Consider the following 19,624-nt stretch of genomic DNA (forward strand, 5'->3'; position numbering starts at 1 on the left):
TTTGATAATTATATTTCTGATAACATTGATAGAGAGACTTAAACTATATTACTTCTTTAAACAATCTACACATCTAAAACACAATTCAACTGTCATCCCACTAAAGCTTACTCTGAACTTACAGGTATTGTGCAGCTGTCTGCATCTCGGGATGTAAATCCAACATTGCCTAAGTGAAGGATGCCAGCAAGTATTCGGAAAATTCCCATTTGATGAGATTCACTAATTCCTGAAACAAGAGAGTGAATGAACAAGTGATTAATTTCAGAATAGAAACTAAACAATTACAGCAAACAATTTTAAGCCTATTGTTAATTCCTGAACATTGCCAGATGTTGTGCATATTATAATGTGTCATAGCTAACAACACTTTCATCTTTGTTGACATTAACACATTATGCAGTTTAGCATCATGGATGGATAACATGGCTGCTGACTGTGGCTGATCTGGCTTGAGACCTGGCTCTGCTACGGACCTATCATCTCAAATGGACAGGTAGCTTCAGTATTCTATGCTTCCATTTTCTCATTTGAGATATGAAAATAATAGTGACTACTTCAAAGTATGTGAAGATTAAATGAGATTAAATGCACATAGCATACTTAATACACGACATGACACACAGTAAGTGCTAAACAAATTATTGTCATCATTGTCACACACTGGGTTTAAAATTAATAGTATTACCATTTCTATTTATCTCTGCTCCAGATACAGCCCAATAAAGCTGTTACTTCTTAAGGCTGTTTAAAAAGTAATTATTTAATTACTTCTTTAAACTACAGACCAAGTATAAGTCAAAGAGACACCAAGATTAGAAGTGTTTGAGCTGGTGCTATATCCCAGCCTGATGAGTATGCGTCCAAATACAGCATCAGAACAGAACTTAAAGGATAAGGCAGGATGAGAAAGCTGGACAGCTTTCAGCTTTTATCAGATCTGGCTTCATTTTTAAATAACATAAGAATCTCCAGAAAATTAGCTATAATTACATGCAAATAGAAGCAGTGAAATTATTTCCAAATATGTAATCTTAGAAAGGATAATTCAGTAACGACCCTATAATTAATGTTTTTTACCATCTCCTGCATTATGGCTTTTTCTTTTTTGCTTTTTTGACACACAGTCTCACTCTGTCACCCAGGTTGGAGTGCAGTGGTGTGATCTCAGCTCACTGCAACCTCTGTATGGCTTTTTCAAATTCACAAATTTACTATTTACAAACAGATTTAGCACGAGAAGAAATGCAGTGATTTTCAAACTTTTAATATGCATATGAATCGCCAATAGATTTTGATAAAATGCAGATTATGTTTCAGTAGGTCTGAGAAGGGATTCGGGATTCTGCATTTCTAGCAAGGCCCACAGTGGTCCTGGTCCACACTATAATTAGCAGTGCTTTTAAATTAAGTTAACTCACCTGAGGGTACTACTCAAAATGCCATCATATGATTTTAGAGTTATCTATATTCTGAGGTTTTTTTTTCTTTAAGTTGTAGACGACAAGTTCTAAAGATTAATTTATTCACATGTAGGCCCAACATTTTTTAAATCCCAGAAACAAGATAGTGACATCTGAGCTGCTTCAGCAATGTTAGAACAGAAAAAAAAATGCTGGAATAAACTACATGTAATGGAATATTCTGTCATGATACCAACTCAAGCCACATTTCCCAGCCACAGAAAGATCCCCAAAACCAAACAAATAAACCAAAAGCTCCTACAAAATGCGAGCTTGTAGAGGAGCCCATTTCACTTAGCTTCAGGTTTCAGATTTTGTAAAAATTTAAGCAAAGAATTACAAGTAGCCCTCCCCTGATGCCCCAAATATATATTTTGAACAGTTTTATTGAAGGCTAATTTGCATACCATAAAATTCACCCATTCAATGATTTTTAGTAAATTTACAAAGTTGCACAACCATTACCGCAATCTAATTCTAGAACAGTTCCATCATCCCAAAAAGAAACCTCCTGCCCATTTGCTGTCTAAATGTGTTCTATGTGGAATATTAAATCTTCTAGCAATACTCGCCACTTAATAAAAAGTCAAGCCAATATTCTAAACAAAGGTTGCTTGAGTAAAAAAGCTATTCCTCATAAGAGCTCAAGAATAAAGTGACATTACCTAGCAAAGTGCAGGCCTGCCTGGTGTGTGCCATCTCCTTTGCATCATCCACTCCTTCAATCACAGGACTGCCTCCTTGTTTTGTGTAATTAAAATTATCTGCATTTCCTGTAATGAAGAAAAATAAAAGTTTTCTGGTTTATGAAAAAGCCTTGCCTTCTACCCTTATGTCCACTCTGAATCAGAGGTGGTGATAGCACAGTTGAGTGTACAGTGTCTAGAGTTTGACTGCCTGTGTTTTCAATTGTATTTTAATGAAAAATTAAAAACTAAATAAAATTTAATTAAATAAATGGGGTAAAATATTTATAGTTTATTTATGTTAATTGGTAAAATAAATAGTCCTTTCCTAAAGGTTTTATTCCAATCTACACACTAGAATAATTTCCTCAAATCCTTTACTCCCCTCATAAGAAACCCTACTGGCCTCTAACAAATCAACTCCTTTAATTTTTTTTTTCTTTTAATCAAAGCAAATATCAAACATATACAAAAGTAGAGAGACTAATAGAATGAGCCCCTAGGTACTCATTACTCATCTTAAACAGCCATCTAAAATCACCTCCAGGCCAATCCTGTTCCATTTATACAGCCACTTACTCCTCCTCTACTCCCGTGGGTTATTTTGAAGCCAACTGCTGACTTTTTATCATATTATCCATAAGTATTCCAGCATGAGATAAGCTCCTTTTTAACAAGTAAATTTAGGAACTTGGAAATTAACAGAAAACAATACCAGAACAATAAATTTAATGCCATATTCATACCTAATCGTAGCATTTTAAATTCAGGTAACTTTGCTGAGGCACAAAGCTGATAGAAGATATGATAGTTTCTCTCCTCTTCTGCCTTTGAAATAAGAAGAGTTTTCAATTACAGCATTTTAATCTAAAATTCAGGAAATTCTATCATAAAATAAGATTTTGATATTTAATTATCTCAGTTGGTTAAATAAATTATACTTTCCAATATTTCCTAATACTTATTTCTGATTATTAAATCTTATGATTTATAGTCTATACACATATATATGTGTGTGTTGCTCAAATTCAACATAAAATATCGGATAGTAATGCTTTCTGAACTAGTGAACAGCTTGATATATGTCCACAATCATAAGATAGTCAGTGCTTTTGGGGGAAACTAAAACTATTTTTTTTGCAATACTCAATACTATTTTCTAATGGTACCTCTTAGATTCACAGTCTTCCAAATGCTTTGAAAAATGAATAATCCCATTCTTGCCATATTGTAGACTGGACCATCTATTGTGGTTATTTGTAAGAAAGTCACAAACATACATCTTCTATAGCATTTTAGTTTATACATTTTAAATCAATAACTGCTTTATAAAATAGAAAATAAATCATAGATAAATTCTAAGATAAATTTTCAGTATTTCCTGAGAGTCTTTTCCACATATATATCTAAAAAATACAGTTGCAATAATATTGTTCATACACCTAATAGTTTATCACTATATCCTTGATTTTTACAGCATACTCAGTTGGCTAATGAATCGTATTAATAAGGCCAAGGTCAGGTTTGATGCCCACAGGGCGCTGATGTCTGGAAAAGAAAGCCTATTATAGGGACAGAAGCCACTGAACAAATTACCAATATACCAATGACCACAAGCATGATTAAACAAGAGACCAGGTGGTTCAGCACACAGAAACTAGAAAAGCCTGTGAGTCTGCAGAAATGCTTAGGTCCTCTTTGTACATAAAGGACAATATAAGTATGCCTTTTCTGATTGTATGACTCATTTTGACAAGCCAAACATCCTTGACATTCTATATCACTGGAGACTGGGAAACTGCTAGAAATGGTTCAGTGTCTCTAAACAAGACAATAAGGATTGGGTCTTACCATTTTGTATTAAGCACTACTAGCCTTTGGTCACATACTGACCAAGGACCATCTTTCCTCCCTGCTTACTCACTTACCTATCAATCAAACCTCTACTATTTGAACTCTAATATATGAATCTTCCCTTAGATCTACCTCTGTTTCACCCATTCTTTCTTCTGGTTATCAAAGTAGACACTTTTCAAAAAAACCTATGGAAATAGCCATCAGCATAGTAACACTGTTCTGTATGTACCTAGATATTAAATATAATACTTCATTTGTATTGCCTTACTATGCAAATCAAGTATTATATTTTAGGTGGCCACAAATCAGGCACAGCCCCAAAGTCAAAGCCAGAGCAACTTCAGACTGCTCAAATTCTCAGATACTTTCAAACCTATGACAGACCTGCGCTATGGAAATTGTGGACGCTGTTACATGGCAGTGTCAAGGGTATTTGAATCTCAGTGCAGTGGACATGCAGTTGAGGCTAATGAAACCCAAATCTCACAGCATGTGGCAAGCAGTAGGTCTACAGAAGCCCTATACTGAGAGTGATAAATCCATACCTATAAATATATAAATGTATGCCTGCTAGTGATGTAAATATATAGTATCTCCCATATCTCCCACTTTCGAATCAAAAGGGACCAAGAGCATACATGTCGATGTAAACCCTACACAGATGCATCAACTGTTTTTTTGATAGTAGTTCACAATTGGGTTGTGAAGATTTTTTTTTAACCCTCACTATTCTAGCTAAACAATAATATATTTTAAAAGAGGAGAAGAAGCAAGGAAAGAGGACAAGATAATTTTTTTTCTTGAACCGAGTTCAAACTGTAACTTATTGAGAGCATGGAACAATGCCTTCCCTATCATTTGGAAATATGAGAGACAAGACTAAACTAATAGCACCTGTTCTCAACTATGCTTTCCCGCAAGCACCTGTAAGAAAAAGTCAAACCTAAAAGTGACCAGTCCCAAAGACTATTAGCATTTAAGTGGTACTCCCTTGCCTCTAACAGGCACCATTTTACAGGCTTCAGTCCAAGTGTGGTTGGAGGTAATATTGTCATAATACGCTCAAGAGTATCTTGAAATAAAATGCACACCAGCAAGCATGGACTCAACAATTATACAGCAATCTAACACAAGTACATATGTGTATATGGCCGGCTTACCTGGAATACCACTCTGGATTTCTCTAAAAGATAAGTTCTCATATTGGCACCAATGATTCGATATCTCTTATCAAAACCAATCTCAATATACTTTCCAAAACGGCTGCTATTATCATTCCTGGTTGTCTTAGCATTTCCAATGGACTAAAAAGCAAGGGAGAAAATAAGATTTTAGAAGTGTAATTCATAACATGACATTTACAGAATCTGCTCAGAAAGAGAAAAGATGGAGTAGAACACAGGTCCTTAAAATTGATTTTTTTTTTTTTTTTTGAGACAAAGTCTTGCTCTGTCACCAGGCTGGAGTGCAGTGGCACCATCTCGGCTCACTGCAACCTCTGCCTCCCAGGTTCGAGTGATTCTCCTACCTCAGCCTCTGGGATTACAGGCACATGCCACCACGCCCAGCTAATTTTTGTATTTTTAGCAGAGACGGGGTTTCACCATGTTGGCCAGGCTAGTCTCGAGCTCCTCACCTTGTGATCCACCCACCTCGGCCTCCCAAAGTGCTGGGATTACAGGCGTGAGTCACCACACCTGGCCAAAACTGATTCTTTTAAGAACAGAACCACTTTTGCCACTGCAGGCACAGGTGTATGCTTTGCTCACTGCACAATCACACAGATATATACTGATAGTTCTTATTTGTCTTGTTATTCTCACAAAAATGAAACAGCAGACCTGAACTCAGAGGTTAGAACATTTTCATAACACCTTTTGGGTTACCTGAACATTCATGCCATCAAAGAAAGAGAACAAACGAGGATGGGAGCTGCCAAGGCATAGGCTTTGTTAGGTAAGCTTCAGGTTTTTATTTTTTTCCAAAAAACTTCACCTGCTTTACATAAATAAGATGGTTAAGACCAATGAATATTTCCTGGAAATGCTGCTCTGGTGTTCAGGGTCTCTTTAGCCTGATGTTTCTATCACCTTATCCTGTGGCAACAAATGTCCAGTTAGACCATTTATTAGTAGAGTATTAGTATCACCCACTCAATTTAAAGGACATTTTCAGAACCAGAAAAAGTAAAATTTGGCTTTGGATTTTGACAGTTAAATCTAGCTTACAAAATATCTGCTACAGAATGCAGAGAATATAACTTGCTGCTAAATGTTTTATATAACCTTAAAAATTTTAATGACATATGTCTTTCTGATTTAGGTAACTCACTTCTATAAATTTTTTTTAAGGCAAAGCAAAAAAAAAAAGATGTAGTTAGAAAACCAAGTGTTTACATAATGCATATATTAAATGTTTAATAAACAAATTTCATGAAAGATTAATATCTTTCACTTGCGTAAAGCCTATGTCAGGATTAGTAAATTGAAACCACAGCAGACAGAAAGATGTGAAAATACAATGTAGTTTTAAGAGTGATACAAATGTAAGTAACGAAAACAGTAGTAACATAGCCAAACAAGTCAACACATTAGATTCTTTGATCAATCAAAGAAAATATATTTTCACTTTCTGAAATAGAGTGTAGATATCCTATTTTGTTTTGGCAGTGAGGACACTCTATATTTTAGAATAACATTTTAAATGCTTTTCTAGAAAAATAAGAATAAGAATATCTTCCTGGCAAAATTACAGAAGGATCTAATGTAGCCTCAGATAATTTATCTATTCATTTACTCAGATGTTACCCCTCTTGATATTACAAAACACCACAGCAAAAAGTCTGTATATGGTCTCACTGTTTTATTTAGAAAAGGAGATTAATTATAAGTGCAGACTTTTCTCTCAACACAATATATTCTTCCAAAGAGCAAATGAAAGGTTACATGTAGTAGAAGTAGCAGCAGCTACTCAATAAACACTCAATAAATATTAGTAACTGTCCTAAGCACTTTCCTGCCAGTAACTAAGCAAGTGGAGGAAGGGTGGGCCACAGCTTCTCCTCCTTCCTCAACTCTTACCCCACCTTCCACATATCATCTCTCCCCCTCTGCTCAGACTGGGCGTCAGAGTGGTCCACCTGCCGAAACACCACCACACTGTGAGAAGAGGCAGGGATTGGATAGAGTTGAAGCAGATCCTTTTGTTTTCAAGTAAAATGTATTTAAACATAGACAAACAATGGTAGAAAGAACAAATGAATTAGAAGCCTGAAGACCTATCAGACCAGGCCCTATTATCAACTTGTCATTATTTAATCTCTTTGAGGAGCATTAGTATCCTCAAATGTAAATTGACTAGGATAGTGGAGCTCTAGGGTTCTTTTTAAAAAATAAAATTGTTTGATTCTAAGTCCTGAACCTGATAGGGAGAGAAATTTCTATACATAAACAGTATCTTTTGTCCACTCCCTCAGTTGTTGCCTCTGCCATATAAGCACTGTATTCACAAGAGACTCCCTAATACTATATTCACTTTAATCAGCAAGAAGCCACTAAAGGAAAAAATAAATTTTGTGATCTTGGTAATCTTGGTTTTACTATTTTAACGTAATGATGCATGAGTCACTCTTCTTTACTAAATGGAGATGAAAATCTTCAATTATGGTTATTGAAATTAAAAAAGAACAATTGGCTGGGTGTGGTGGCTCATGCCTGTAATTCCAGCACTTTGGAAGGCCAAGGCGGGTGGATCACCTGAGGTCAAGAGTTCGAGACCAGCCTGACCAACATGGTGAAACCCCATCTCTATTTAAAATACGACAGTAGCTGAGCGTGGTGGCATATGCCTGTAATCCCAGCTACTCAGGAGGCTGAGGCAGGAGAATCGCTTGAATCCAGGAGGTGGAGGCTGCAGTGAGCTGAGATCATGCCATTGCACTGCAGCCTGGACAACAAGAGCGAAACTCTGTTTCAAAAAAAAAAAAAAAAAATTAAGATCCAGGCCTGGTACAGTGGCTCACACCCATAATCCCAGCACTTTGGGAAGCTGAGGCAGGAGGATTGCTTGAGCCCAGGAGTTCATTTGAGATCAGCCTGGGACAGGGTGAGACAGAGCAAGACCCCGTCTCTTTAAAAAAAAAAAAAAAAAAAGTTTCAGTGTGCTATTCTCATCTTATGAAGAAAATTTCCAGGAAAAAATGAAAACATCATGAAATGGAGCAAATAGAATAATTATCTATACATCGTTCACATTTTGCAAAAGAAGCCTATGTTGAGAATGAGGAGCTTCCTTTTTAAAGAATAATGTGCATATCTCTTAGACCCTGGATTGCAATGTTAACCATGTAGGATGCTCATTATCCTATGAGGAGTTTCAGCAGATCACTGGAGACGCAGATATGCCTTTCCTGACATCTCAGCAAAGGGCTCTGATATACGGACATAGTATTGAAGCGATTTAAAGCTACAAATTTTTCAGACTACATACTCAATATTTCACCTATGTTTTCTTCCAGAACTGATCTTCAGCTCCATATCACACTTCCATCTTTCGAATTGAGATGCCCTTTTTTGTAGTTATTGAAAATTAGTTCAACTCTTTACCAAATTTTTCTTAATCCAAATTCTTATAGATGAACAATTTCAAATTATTTAGACAGACCAAATAATAGAGAAGGAAGCAGGTGAGCATAGCTGATCCCTTTATCTTTTATGTTCATCCCAGCAAACAGGGCATATTCTTTATAATTGCATATTGTAAGTATTATCTTTGACTGCTATGGTTTGGATATAACGTGTCCCCACCAAAATTCATATTGAAATTTGATCCCCAATGTGAAGGTGCTAGGAGGTGGGGTCTAGTGGGAGGTGTTTTGGTCATGGGGACAAATCTATAGTGAAAGCCTTGGTAAAGTTCTCCTGTGGTGAGTTCTCCCTCTGTGAGACTGGATTAGTTCTCTCGGGACCGGATTCATTTCCACGGAAGTGGGTTGTTATGAAGTCGGGAGGCCCTCAGGTTTCCCCTGTTTGTGTGTGTCCACTTGCCCTGTGACATTCTCTGCCATGTTATGCAGCACACCGGCCCTCACCAGAAGCCTAGCAGATGCCAGAGCTATGCTTACTGTACAGCCCACAGAACTATGAGCTAAATAAATCTCTTTCTTTATAAATTACCCAGCCTCAGGTATTCTGAGGCTATACTTATAGCAACACTAAATGGACTAAGACAGTGGCTATTCCAAATTTTTAATATATTCCTACTAATACAATTCAAATCTGTGTTGCAGAAAAACCAATAAAGCTGGTTTTTTTTTAAAGAGGTCATAAAATAGTTCACTCAACTCATGAAAAATTCTAGAAGGTTCATTCTAGACTTAAGTTATCCTCAAAGACAACTTCAAATCCTAGTATTATATGGTCCAGGCCCGGAAGAAATGGGATTACCTAATGCCATCACATTCAAGACTTTGGGATATTCTAATGCTAGGGACTAAAATGGCTGGAACTGTTGTCAAATACCAAGAATCTGTCATGACCAAAACCAGTCAAAACAACAACAGCAAGAAAAGAAGCCCTGTTGTTTTCTGACCCCAAACCAAAAACTGGCTCCACAGATTCTATTTCCCCAATATGAACACTAGTGACAGCCAGCAGTGTATCTGTAGCTTACATTCTTTCAAAATCTTCACATTTGCTTAAAATTTTCACTACTCTCTTTCGGTGCAAACATCTGTTTCTTCCTGTTCATCCTATTTCAGAAAGTATTCCCAGTATTTTCTTCCATAGCACATCCAGCCCATGAAGCCTGTGAACTTCCCCATCATATCTTGTTTTTCGATCCCAAAAAGTAGAAGTCCTGCTGCTCTAGAGAGCAGCCCTACAGATAAGAGGTCACGGCATTCTGTTCTGAAGTGTCACACGCAGCACCGCAAACCAAGCACAATTACCTCTAGATAGATTATCGCAAAAACCACTTGTACCATAGGTGCACCAGGCCGATTTTAACTCCATCTGTGTTTGGGTGACAAATAAGGCTTGACAAAGGAAAAAGACAGGAATAAAAAAATGCCGATTTGAATTTTTAACAAGGAAGGTTTGCTTCTGCATGTCCAAATTAATTTCTCTCCATTTAACAAAATAATTTTTCTCCATTTAATAAGTCTTCATATAAAACTATAACTTTCCAAAAATCATATTAACAGACAAATAATTATCTACAAATCCTAAAATACTCAGATTCTCACATAATTAGTTCCATTTTCATTGGCATAGGCATTTCTACTTTGCATATGGTGTATTCAAGTTTTGAAAGCACATTCTTTCATAGTTCTTCCCCTGTCAAAACCTTACAGTTACTGAATGTCTTTTACGAACCTATAGCTGTGTTATGTGCCTGACAGAACAACAACAACAACAACAAAAAGCTTAAAAAGATCATAGTTTAAGTTTATAGTTCAAATCTGGAAAAAAAATTAAAACTTTAGCTATATTAAAATTTAAGCCAACTTAGGTTAGACTAAGTACAGAAAATGAAATATGGGCAAAGGAATAATGAAACGCATTCATACTTGAGCATAACAAATCTTATGTTTTAGAAGGAGCATAAATAAGAACTCAGGACTTGGGGGAAATGAGTAACTTGTACTTCTGGTACAAGGAAAGGAACAATAAACATGAGTCAGTTAATGAGGAGAAGGAAATTTAATTGCTGCCTGGTATTTAGGGGCAACAATTTCGCTGGTAGGTCAAAAATTCAGGATTATAGACTAAAACAGATTCTGCTATAGCTGGGCTTTACTAAAAATGTCTACCTTATCAAATTTTTACTTTTCCTAGATTTTTTATAAACATGTCGAAAAGTATTTTCTTAATTTTAGTGGCTGGGAGACCCTGGGCTTTCTGAGACATGCTGTATCAATCAATTTTTTGAGCATGTTTCTTATCAAGAGAATATAGGAAGAAAGCCGAAGACTCTGCTGTCTTACCTCCATGATGGGGTTGGAGGCCAAGACCTTTTCCTCCACATTGGCCTCACTGGCAGAACCACTCACAGTTGCAAAGTATCGCATGGCATACTTAGCTGAGACTGTTTTTCCTGCCCCAGACTCTCCACTTACGATGATGGACTGATTTCGTTCATCTCTGTAAAATAAAAATTTAAAAAAAAGTAACTGCCAGTGCTGCCTGTAGCAGGATTGATAAGGGAACCTATGGTCTCTATGGAAGTAGGGGGCCAATTAATGGATTTTTTGGTCGATACTGGTGCTGATAACACCAAGGTCTCAGGTTCAATCCCTATACTGGCCACCAGAAATGTTGCAGGATTTTGTTTTTTTTTTTTTTTTTTTTTAAGGAATCAGAGAGACCGATGGGGTTGAGGAGGATATTTATTATTTAGGTGCACCAGCCCAGTCAGATTAACATCCAAAGTACTGAGCCCTGAACAAAGTGTTAAGTTACCTTTTAAACATTTCATGGGGTGTGGGGGAGATCTGTGCAGGGGGAAGCATATTACAGAAGTGAGAAACAAAGACAGTTATTCAATTAATTGAGACATGCATTACATCATTTATTTTCAAGAAAAAACATGTTTTATGACTTGGGTTTATCTGTCTAGTGACTTTGCAGCTGCACAGCTAGAGAAACAGGGTCTTCACAATGCCTGGGAAAGGAAGAGAGGTAAGGCTCACTAGCCAAAGAAAAACAGGCAGTTAATTTTTAAAGGACTCCAGCTCTTTCTCTTTCTCAGGGGGAATTGGGTTTTCTTACATACAACTGAGTTTCTGCTTACACATTCTTTAATTTCTTTTAATTCCTGTTCCACTGCCCACTTGGGAATGTGATTAACATTATTTCTTCTGTGTTCTTTGTGATAAGGCACAGTGAGTTTTTGCTGGTTCATACATGCAACAATGTGGAAAGGAACATAAGAATGATATTTCCTAAAAATAATATCTACTTATAAATTAGAAAATAACACAGAGGAAGAAGATATCAAGCATTAAATTAGAGAGCATCACAACTAAGGATGAATCTGCAACAGGGCCTCTGAATTCTTATGTGTACAAATCTCAAACGTAGTATTTTATTCCTAAAGAATTACTTCAATATCTTACACTACTATCGTCAACCACTTCAGGAGATACTCTTTGAAGCCATAGCAAAGAAATTTAAATTTATACTATTTAATTAAAGTTAGAAAACCATTTAAAATATTTTAAATTACCAGCTAACAATCCTCAAAATGGCGTCTCCTACAAACTCTAGCTCCTACTAAAGTATCCTCAACACTAGAGAAGAAATAGTCCATTTGCTGGCTTGGCTTCATTCAACTAAAAGTTAAATAAGTCATGATCTGTATCCTCATGTGGTTGACGGATGTTGTGGTTTGAATGTTCTCTCCAAAATTCATGTTGAAATTTAATTGCTAACATGATGATATTGGGAGGTGGGGTCTTTAAGAGCTGATTAGGTCATGAGGCCCCTGCCCTCAGGAATGGATTAATGGCATGAATGTAGGAGTGAGCTAGTTATCACGGGAGTGGGCTCCTGATAAAAGGATGAGTTTAAGCTGATTTCCTCTCTGCCTCACAGGCTCATGTGCCCTCCTACTACTGAACGACCTTTGCCAGATGCCAGCGCTGTGCTCTTGGACTTTTCAGCCTCCAGAACAGTGAGTCAAATAAACTTCTGCTCTTTATAAATCACCCAGTCTGTAATATTCTGTTATAGCAGCAGAAACTGGACTAAGACAGTCATCTAATAGGAAAGACAGGCCAATAATTCAAGACTGTAATACATGTGATGGGGCAGTAAGAGGAAGAAGACGTTATCAGGGAAGGTTCCCTAGAGATGACAGCTGAACAAGGTCTACAAAAACGAGTAAGAGAAAGCAAGCAAGGACTACAGAAGTCGGGAAGGGTACATTCCAGGCAAAGAGGATAGCATAAATGAAGGCTCAGAATCAGAAGTTTGGAAAGAGCAGATAACTCAGTTTAGCTGGAAAATGGAGTAATGACAGATTTATGATTTCTGGTTTGGCCAGTCCTTTCAAGGGCCTCCACAATAATCCTAAATAGGCTGGGTACTGGGTGCTTTGGAGTGGAGGTGAGCTCTTCTGACCTGTTTCCAGAAGGTCTAATGTGAACTAAAAGCCCTCTTAAAAATACTGCTTCATTCGTTCATTTAACAAACACATAATAAGCAGCCACAATGTGCTAATCACTTTATGGAAATAAAAGACTCTAGGGTCATAGTCAATTGAGAGAGACTACAAAGGACACAGTTAAAATGCAGTTGGAAGTAACTGCTATAAAAAAGGTCTATCTAAGATACTATGAAAGAAAAGAAGGGTATGGAACCAGCAGAAGATGTGAGGAGGAGATGTCAGGAAAGCCTTTCCAGAGAAGGTAATACCAGAATTGAGAGGGTAATACCAGAATTGATCCATATATATGATCATTAGGAGAAAACTAGGTTCTGTGAGAATAAGCAAATGGAGTTAAGTTATGTAAAAGCACTTGAAACCCCAGGAAACAATTATTCAAGGATGAGCAAGAGAGAGATAGAGAAAGAGAGAAAGAAAGAGAGAGAGAGAGAAAGAGAGAGAGGTGGGGTGGGGGAGGGTGTCTGTTAGCCTTTATTTTCCTCTTATGGTCATCAGTGACCTTATATCTATTTGGTCTGTCGGGTCTTTCCTTATAGTTTTCATTTTGTATGAAATGTATTATTTTATAGATTTCCTTTTGAATTTTACCCTTTAAAATATGTAATCTCTCTAGTTTATCATGGTCATACCAAACACTATTCATATCTTCCAAGATCATCAACTTGTCCTCTGTAAACTTAATAAACATACTTTCAATTACATCTACGTCATCAACAAGGAAATTAAGTAATGCTTGCCTCAGACCTCAGTAATGTATAACACGATTTAATATCTCCATCTATGTTGATGTTAACTCTCTGATAACCACCCATTGAGTGTTGTCGTGTACCTTGATGAAGTGTACACGCACCTGCACCTAGGTCTAAATTTTTAGCTTATAAACAAACATGGCCATGTGAAACAAAATCTAGAGCTTCACTTTTTTGCAGGCAACCAATCTAATTGTTTCTCCCTTTATCCAATCCCTTGTTAAAAAGAGAAAATATTAAGTTAGTGTAATAAAATGCTTTCTTTCAAAACTGTTTTTACCGTGGTGTCTTAAAGATGTGGCTTCATTGAGACTTTAATCTCTCTCTTGTTAGAGAGATGCTAAGTTTTTCTACATCATCACTCATCAAAATCAAGCTGCTCTGCTCTCTGTGTCTCTCTGATTTCTACTTTTAATTAGTCTCAAGAAGAAAATGCTTAAACCCTAAAGTTAATACTAGACAATTAGTTTACAATTATAATATTAATTTTATTTTTGAGGCATAAATATTTACTATAAAAATGGTTGCTGGCACTGTTGAATGCTGTGCTTTAGAGAGGCAGACAGACTCCTCAGGAAATGAAAACAAGTGTTCCCTAGAGATACTTGCTGAGGTCACTCAGTTCCTGGTGAGAAGCCTGTCACATGGCTATCAGATCCTCTCAAATCAACCTGAGTTTTCTGTTCCATCAGTACAGAGCCTATACATTATATAAAGATGCTAGAACAGAAATAGTCAATTATATTTGTTTATAACTTTTACATACTCTAGTTCTCTAATATGTACTGTATTTTATTCCTGCTGCAACCTTCTGGGGTAGATAATATTCAGTAAGTCCCAAACTAGTAGTTTAATGTTATGGTTTGAATGTGTTCCTCAAAGTTCATATGTTGCAAACTGAATCCTCAGTGCAGCAGCGTTGAGAGGTGAAACTTTAAAATGTGACTAGGCCAGGCATGGTGGCTCACGCCTGTAATCCCAGCACTTTGGGAAGGTGAGGCAGGAGGATCACTTGAGCCTAGGAATTTGAGACCAGCCTGGGCAACATAGTGAGATTCCATCTCTACAAAAAAGAAAAAATTAGCTGGGCATCACTACATATGCCCGTAGTCCTAACTACTTGGGAGGCTGAGGTGGGAGGATCACTTGAGCCTGGGAGGTTGAGGCTGCAGTGAACCATGACTGTGCCACTACACCCTTGCCTGGGTGACATAGTGAGACCCTGTATTTAAAAAAAAAAAAAAAAGTGACTAGGTCGTGAGGGCTCTGCCCTCATGGATGGATTTATGCAGTCATAATGGAAGTGGGTTAGTTACTGCAGTAATGGCATCCTGATGAAAGAATGAGCTTGGCCCCCTTCCTGTCTCTGCCTTACATGCTCTCTTACCCTTCCATCTTCCACCATAAGATGACGTAGCAAGAAGGCCCTCAACTAGATGTAGCCTATCAACCTTGCTCTTTCTTGCATCCAGAACAATAAGCCAAATAAATTTCTGTTCATTATAAATTACCCAGTCTGGTATTCTGATATACCAGTATAAAACAGACTAAGATACTCATATAATGGAGAATTCTAAAGAGAAATCATTTACTGTGAGCTGGGGTCATCTGAAAGTAAAATCTGAGTGGGATAATGAAGTATAAGTATAAATCAGACAGATAAAAAAGCATGGAGCAAGATATTCCAGGCTAAATAAAAGATGTAGAAATAGAACTATGCCATCTTAATGTGAGGGAACAGATCTGTTAGAATAGGGCCAGGTAGTTGAAAGTAAGAAAACTAAATGACAAAGAAGAAAGGCTTCAGAGTCTCAAAGCTGGATTCAAATCTCAGCTCTTAGATACCATTTATTAGCATATGGCCTAGACAAGCTACTTTCCTCACCTGTAAAGCAGTGGTGATCTCCTCCAGAGATATAATGAGGATTACATGCCTGGCACCATGTTTCGTACATAGTAGACCTCAAAATATGGCAGATATTTATTAATTTAAGTTAACCCACCTTTATATAACATATATAAAATTATCCTTATGAGGGACCATGTATTACTTAAAGCCTATTTGCATAAATAGGATACTTAGCATCACAGGGCAGCTGAGTTTCAGCTGAAACAGAAGAGATTTTCTCATCTGTAATAGTTTGCACTTAGCCAGTGAACCTCTGGACAGTGGCGCATCCTGAGACCACATAACCAAATGACGGAAGGGGCCACCCTAAGGAAGGGCCTGGTAATAAATTAATTCAGAAATAATAAAACCAGATGAGAGGCTCAAGTCAATGAAAAGAGAAATGTAGACATAAGGCCCCATAATGATGACAACTATGATGATAAAAACAGCTTATATTTGAATAGAACTTAGTATTTTTTGAAGTGTTTTTGTGTGTATCACCTAATACAATTTTCACCTCCTAAGTAAGCAGGAGAGACATGATATTTTACTCTTTGGAGGAAATAGTAACATCAAGAGGTTAAATGGCTTGTCCAAGCCTGATGACTGGCATAGAGTAGAGCTGGGTTGTTACACCCCACATCTCTTGATTTCCAGGGGAGAGTCTACACAATGCTTCTTCCACTTTGTTACGCAGCTCCCTACCATGGTCTCCCCTCAATTAAAATGTTTGTGCATTAGTTCCCATCAAACATAAAGACAACAAATGCATACCACAGAAACCTGTAAATGTAAAGCGAGATCATCAGTGACACTGTTCCATTTTATAGATGATAAAACGGAGACTCAGGGAGACCAGGAGATTTGAGCTTATATGGTTAGTTATTGGTAGATATGTGACTAGTACAGATGTCTTTTTCACTAGACCAAAGTTAATTGCATATAACTAACTTATTTCAAGCCAATTTAAATAAATGAAACTTAGTCAATAAAACTGATTTACTCTATCACTCACAGTGGAGAGAAAATATAGCAAATTAAAGCCATCAACACTACCTGGTTTTAAGAAAACAACACAAAACAAAACAAAAACCCTAGTTACAGCATGAGAAAAGACTGGCAAGAATGTCAAACAAGAATAAAAGAAAAAAATAGGCATGGCAGCTCACTGAGTGTTTCTCCATGGTAAGTCAACAAGGACAATTAAAATTAAAAGGCTATTCTAGGAAGGTATTTTATGAGGGCATTGTACTCTCTAAGGAGCATGTTTAAAAAGAAGCCATGAGTCAAGGATCCTGCTCAAGGATCCTGGTTATTGCTGATGTCACCGGACATAGATCTGCTTGGAAAGAATTCCTAGTATGAGTTTTGCTTTTAGGATAAATGTCAAAAACATCTTTTCAACCTTAAAGATCTAAATTAGAACTCTGCTCCTTTCCCCCTACTCACCACCCCACAACACACACAACCTGCTCTTCCTGCCATCTTCTACATCTCAGTAAACAGCAACTCCAGCCTTCTAGGTGCTCAGTCCAAATCCTTACCGCCATCCTTAACTCCTCTTTTTCTCAAATACCCCATATAAGCAAGCCTTTGCCGGTTCTGTCTTAAAAATATACCCAGAATCCATCTACTTTTTACCACCTCCACTAATTAAATGATCATCTTTTGCATGGATCGAGGCAATAACCTCCCAACTAGTCTCCTGGCTTCTACCCTTGCTCCAACACAGTATGTTCTTTTAATTTTTTTGTAACTTTACATTTTTGTTGTTTTTGTAGATAGGGTCTTGCTTTGTCACCCAGGCAGGAATGCAGTGGTACCATCTTGGCTCACTGCAGCCTTCAACTCCTGGGCTCAAGCAATCCTCCCACCTCTGACTCCTGAGTAGCTGGGACTAAAGGCACAGGCCACCATGCCTGGCTAGTTTTTGTATTTTGTTTGTAAAGGCAGGGTCTCACTATGTTGTCCAGGCTGGAGTGTAGTAGCACAATCGTAGATCACTGTAACCTTGAACTCTGAGGCTTAAGTGATCGGCCTACAGACGTGCGCCACCATGACCAGCTAATAGTTTTATTGTTAATCATGCCTGACTTTGTAGGGTAGGAATTCCTGTCTATTTAATTTGTATCCCCCATGCCCAGAACAGTGCCTGGTGTTTGGACGGTGTTCAATAAATCTCTATTACATGAATGATGAATTGTACCTTCCCTGAAGACATGAGGGATCCCTAGAAATGGTGATAATGTGAAACACCAGGATTTGCATCTGGAAAGATGACATCTTTGTTTGACAAGAAAACAATGGTAAGGCTGGCTGGGGGTGGTGGCTCATGCCTGTAATCCCAGCACTTTGGGAGGCCGAGGTGGGTGGATCACAAGGTCAGGAGATAGAGACCAACCTGGCTAACACAGTGAAACCCCATCTCCACTAACAATACAAAAAATTAGCTGGGCGTGGTGGCGGGCGCCTGTAGTCCCAGCTACTCGGGAGGCTGAGGCAGGAGAATGGTGTGAACTCAGGAGGCGGAGGTTGCAGTGAGCTGAGATTGCGCCACTGCACTCCAGCTTGGGTGACAGGGCGAGACTCCGTCTTAAAAAAAAAAAAGAAAAGAAAACAATGGCAAGAAATGATCCTGCAGCAGTTATTCCCAACTGTAAGCCTAAATAGATATACTCTATTTAACTGCTGTGGCAGATGTTATGGGTATAGATTTATTTATATAAATGGCAAATATAACACCATAACTGATTGAGGCATATTTTAAAACTGTATGAAAAAGAAAACCAAGCCAAAGGAAAAAAGACAAAACAACCCTTCAGTTAAGAAATTACCTTGAGTGACTGAGTCACAACAGATAATAATAAGAAGAGAAAATTACAGGAAACCAGGGTAAATCTAAAGGTAAAAAGCCATAAATATTCATATAAACCTAATACTATCTGTGAATGACCAGTAACAAAGATGGTAAGAGCTATGCTTTTGTATTTAAGAATACTATTTTCCAAAGAGTCATATAATTCCCTGAGCACTATACAATTTTCAGAGATTATTTTTAGAGTCTAGCCATCCATGTGATTTTTTCTCTGCCCAGTAGTTCTCAGGTTGTACTAAGTGGTGTCAAAACTGTACTGCAATGCTCTGATACTATACAAATCAACTACTGGTAGATTTTTCCAACTTAAGGGAAAATATCACACCAATAGATGGAATTTTCTCAATTTTAAGCTTAAAAAATAACTTTTCTTAAGCTTTGAACACTAATTACTATTTTATAGCAGAAGCTGGCATAATATGACATGTTTTGTAGTGCTAACCTATGTTTAGTCATTTTATATTTAATACATTAATATTTCATGTCAGACTAATTGAATTTGAAAACTGGTCTTCCTAGTTATGTGACCTTAGAAAAGTTACACAACTTCTCTGTGCTTCATTTTTCTCATTTGTAAAATGAAAATTAATAATACCAAACTCAGAAAGTTGCTATGAGAATAAAATTAGTTAATAAATGGAAAGCAATTAAATAATGCCCTTCACAGAGCACATAATGTTAGCTGCTATTAGAAGTATCCATATTAATATTATTTTATTATTAAAAGGGCATAATGATTTCTAGGGTTTTGTCCCTGAAATAATTCTAAAATTCTGTCACATGCTGGACCAATCATGTATACTCTCCCTGGCTGAAGAGGAGAAAATAAAAACCTCTGCAGTATTAGTTTTCTTTCCACCTTATAAATTACTCGTGGGTTTCCCATATTATATTTATAATGTGTTCTGCTTTGTAGGCTGGAGAAATGAATTAAA

At 37.2% G+C, this 19,624-nt stretch overlaps 1 protein-coding gene across 4 annotated transcripts in view; it reads right to left on the minus strand.

Annotated features, from left to right (window-relative positions):
* MYO5A (myosin VA) overlaps positions 1–19,624 on the minus strand; it is a 221,625-nt gene that overhangs the window by 101,616 nt on the left and 100,385 nt on the right. For all 4 annotated transcript variants that reach the window (XM_054450458.2, XM_054450457.2, XM_054450456.2 and 1 more), the window contains exons 5-9: positions 10,992–11,148; positions 5,167–5,310; positions 2,896–2,977; positions 2,129–2,236; positions 123–229 (exon numbers count right to left, since the gene is read on the minus strand). In XM_054450458.2, the coding sequence (XP_054306433.1) occupies positions 123–229; positions 2,129–2,236; positions 2,896–2,977; positions 5,167–5,310; positions 10,992–11,148 (598 nt within the window). The remainder of the gene's footprint in view (positions 1–122; positions 230–2,128; positions 2,237–2,895; positions 2,978–5,166; positions 5,311–10,991; positions 11,149–19,624) is intronic.

Source organism: Pongo pygmaeus, chromosome 16 (genome assembly GCF_028885625.2).
Source record: "Pongo pygmaeus isolate AG05252 chromosome 16, NHGRI_mPonPyg2-v2.0_pri, whole genome shotgun sequence".
In the NCBI taxonomy this organism is placed as follows: domain Eukaryota; kingdom Metazoa; phylum Chordata; class Mammalia; order Primates; family Hominidae; genus Pongo; species Pongo pygmaeus.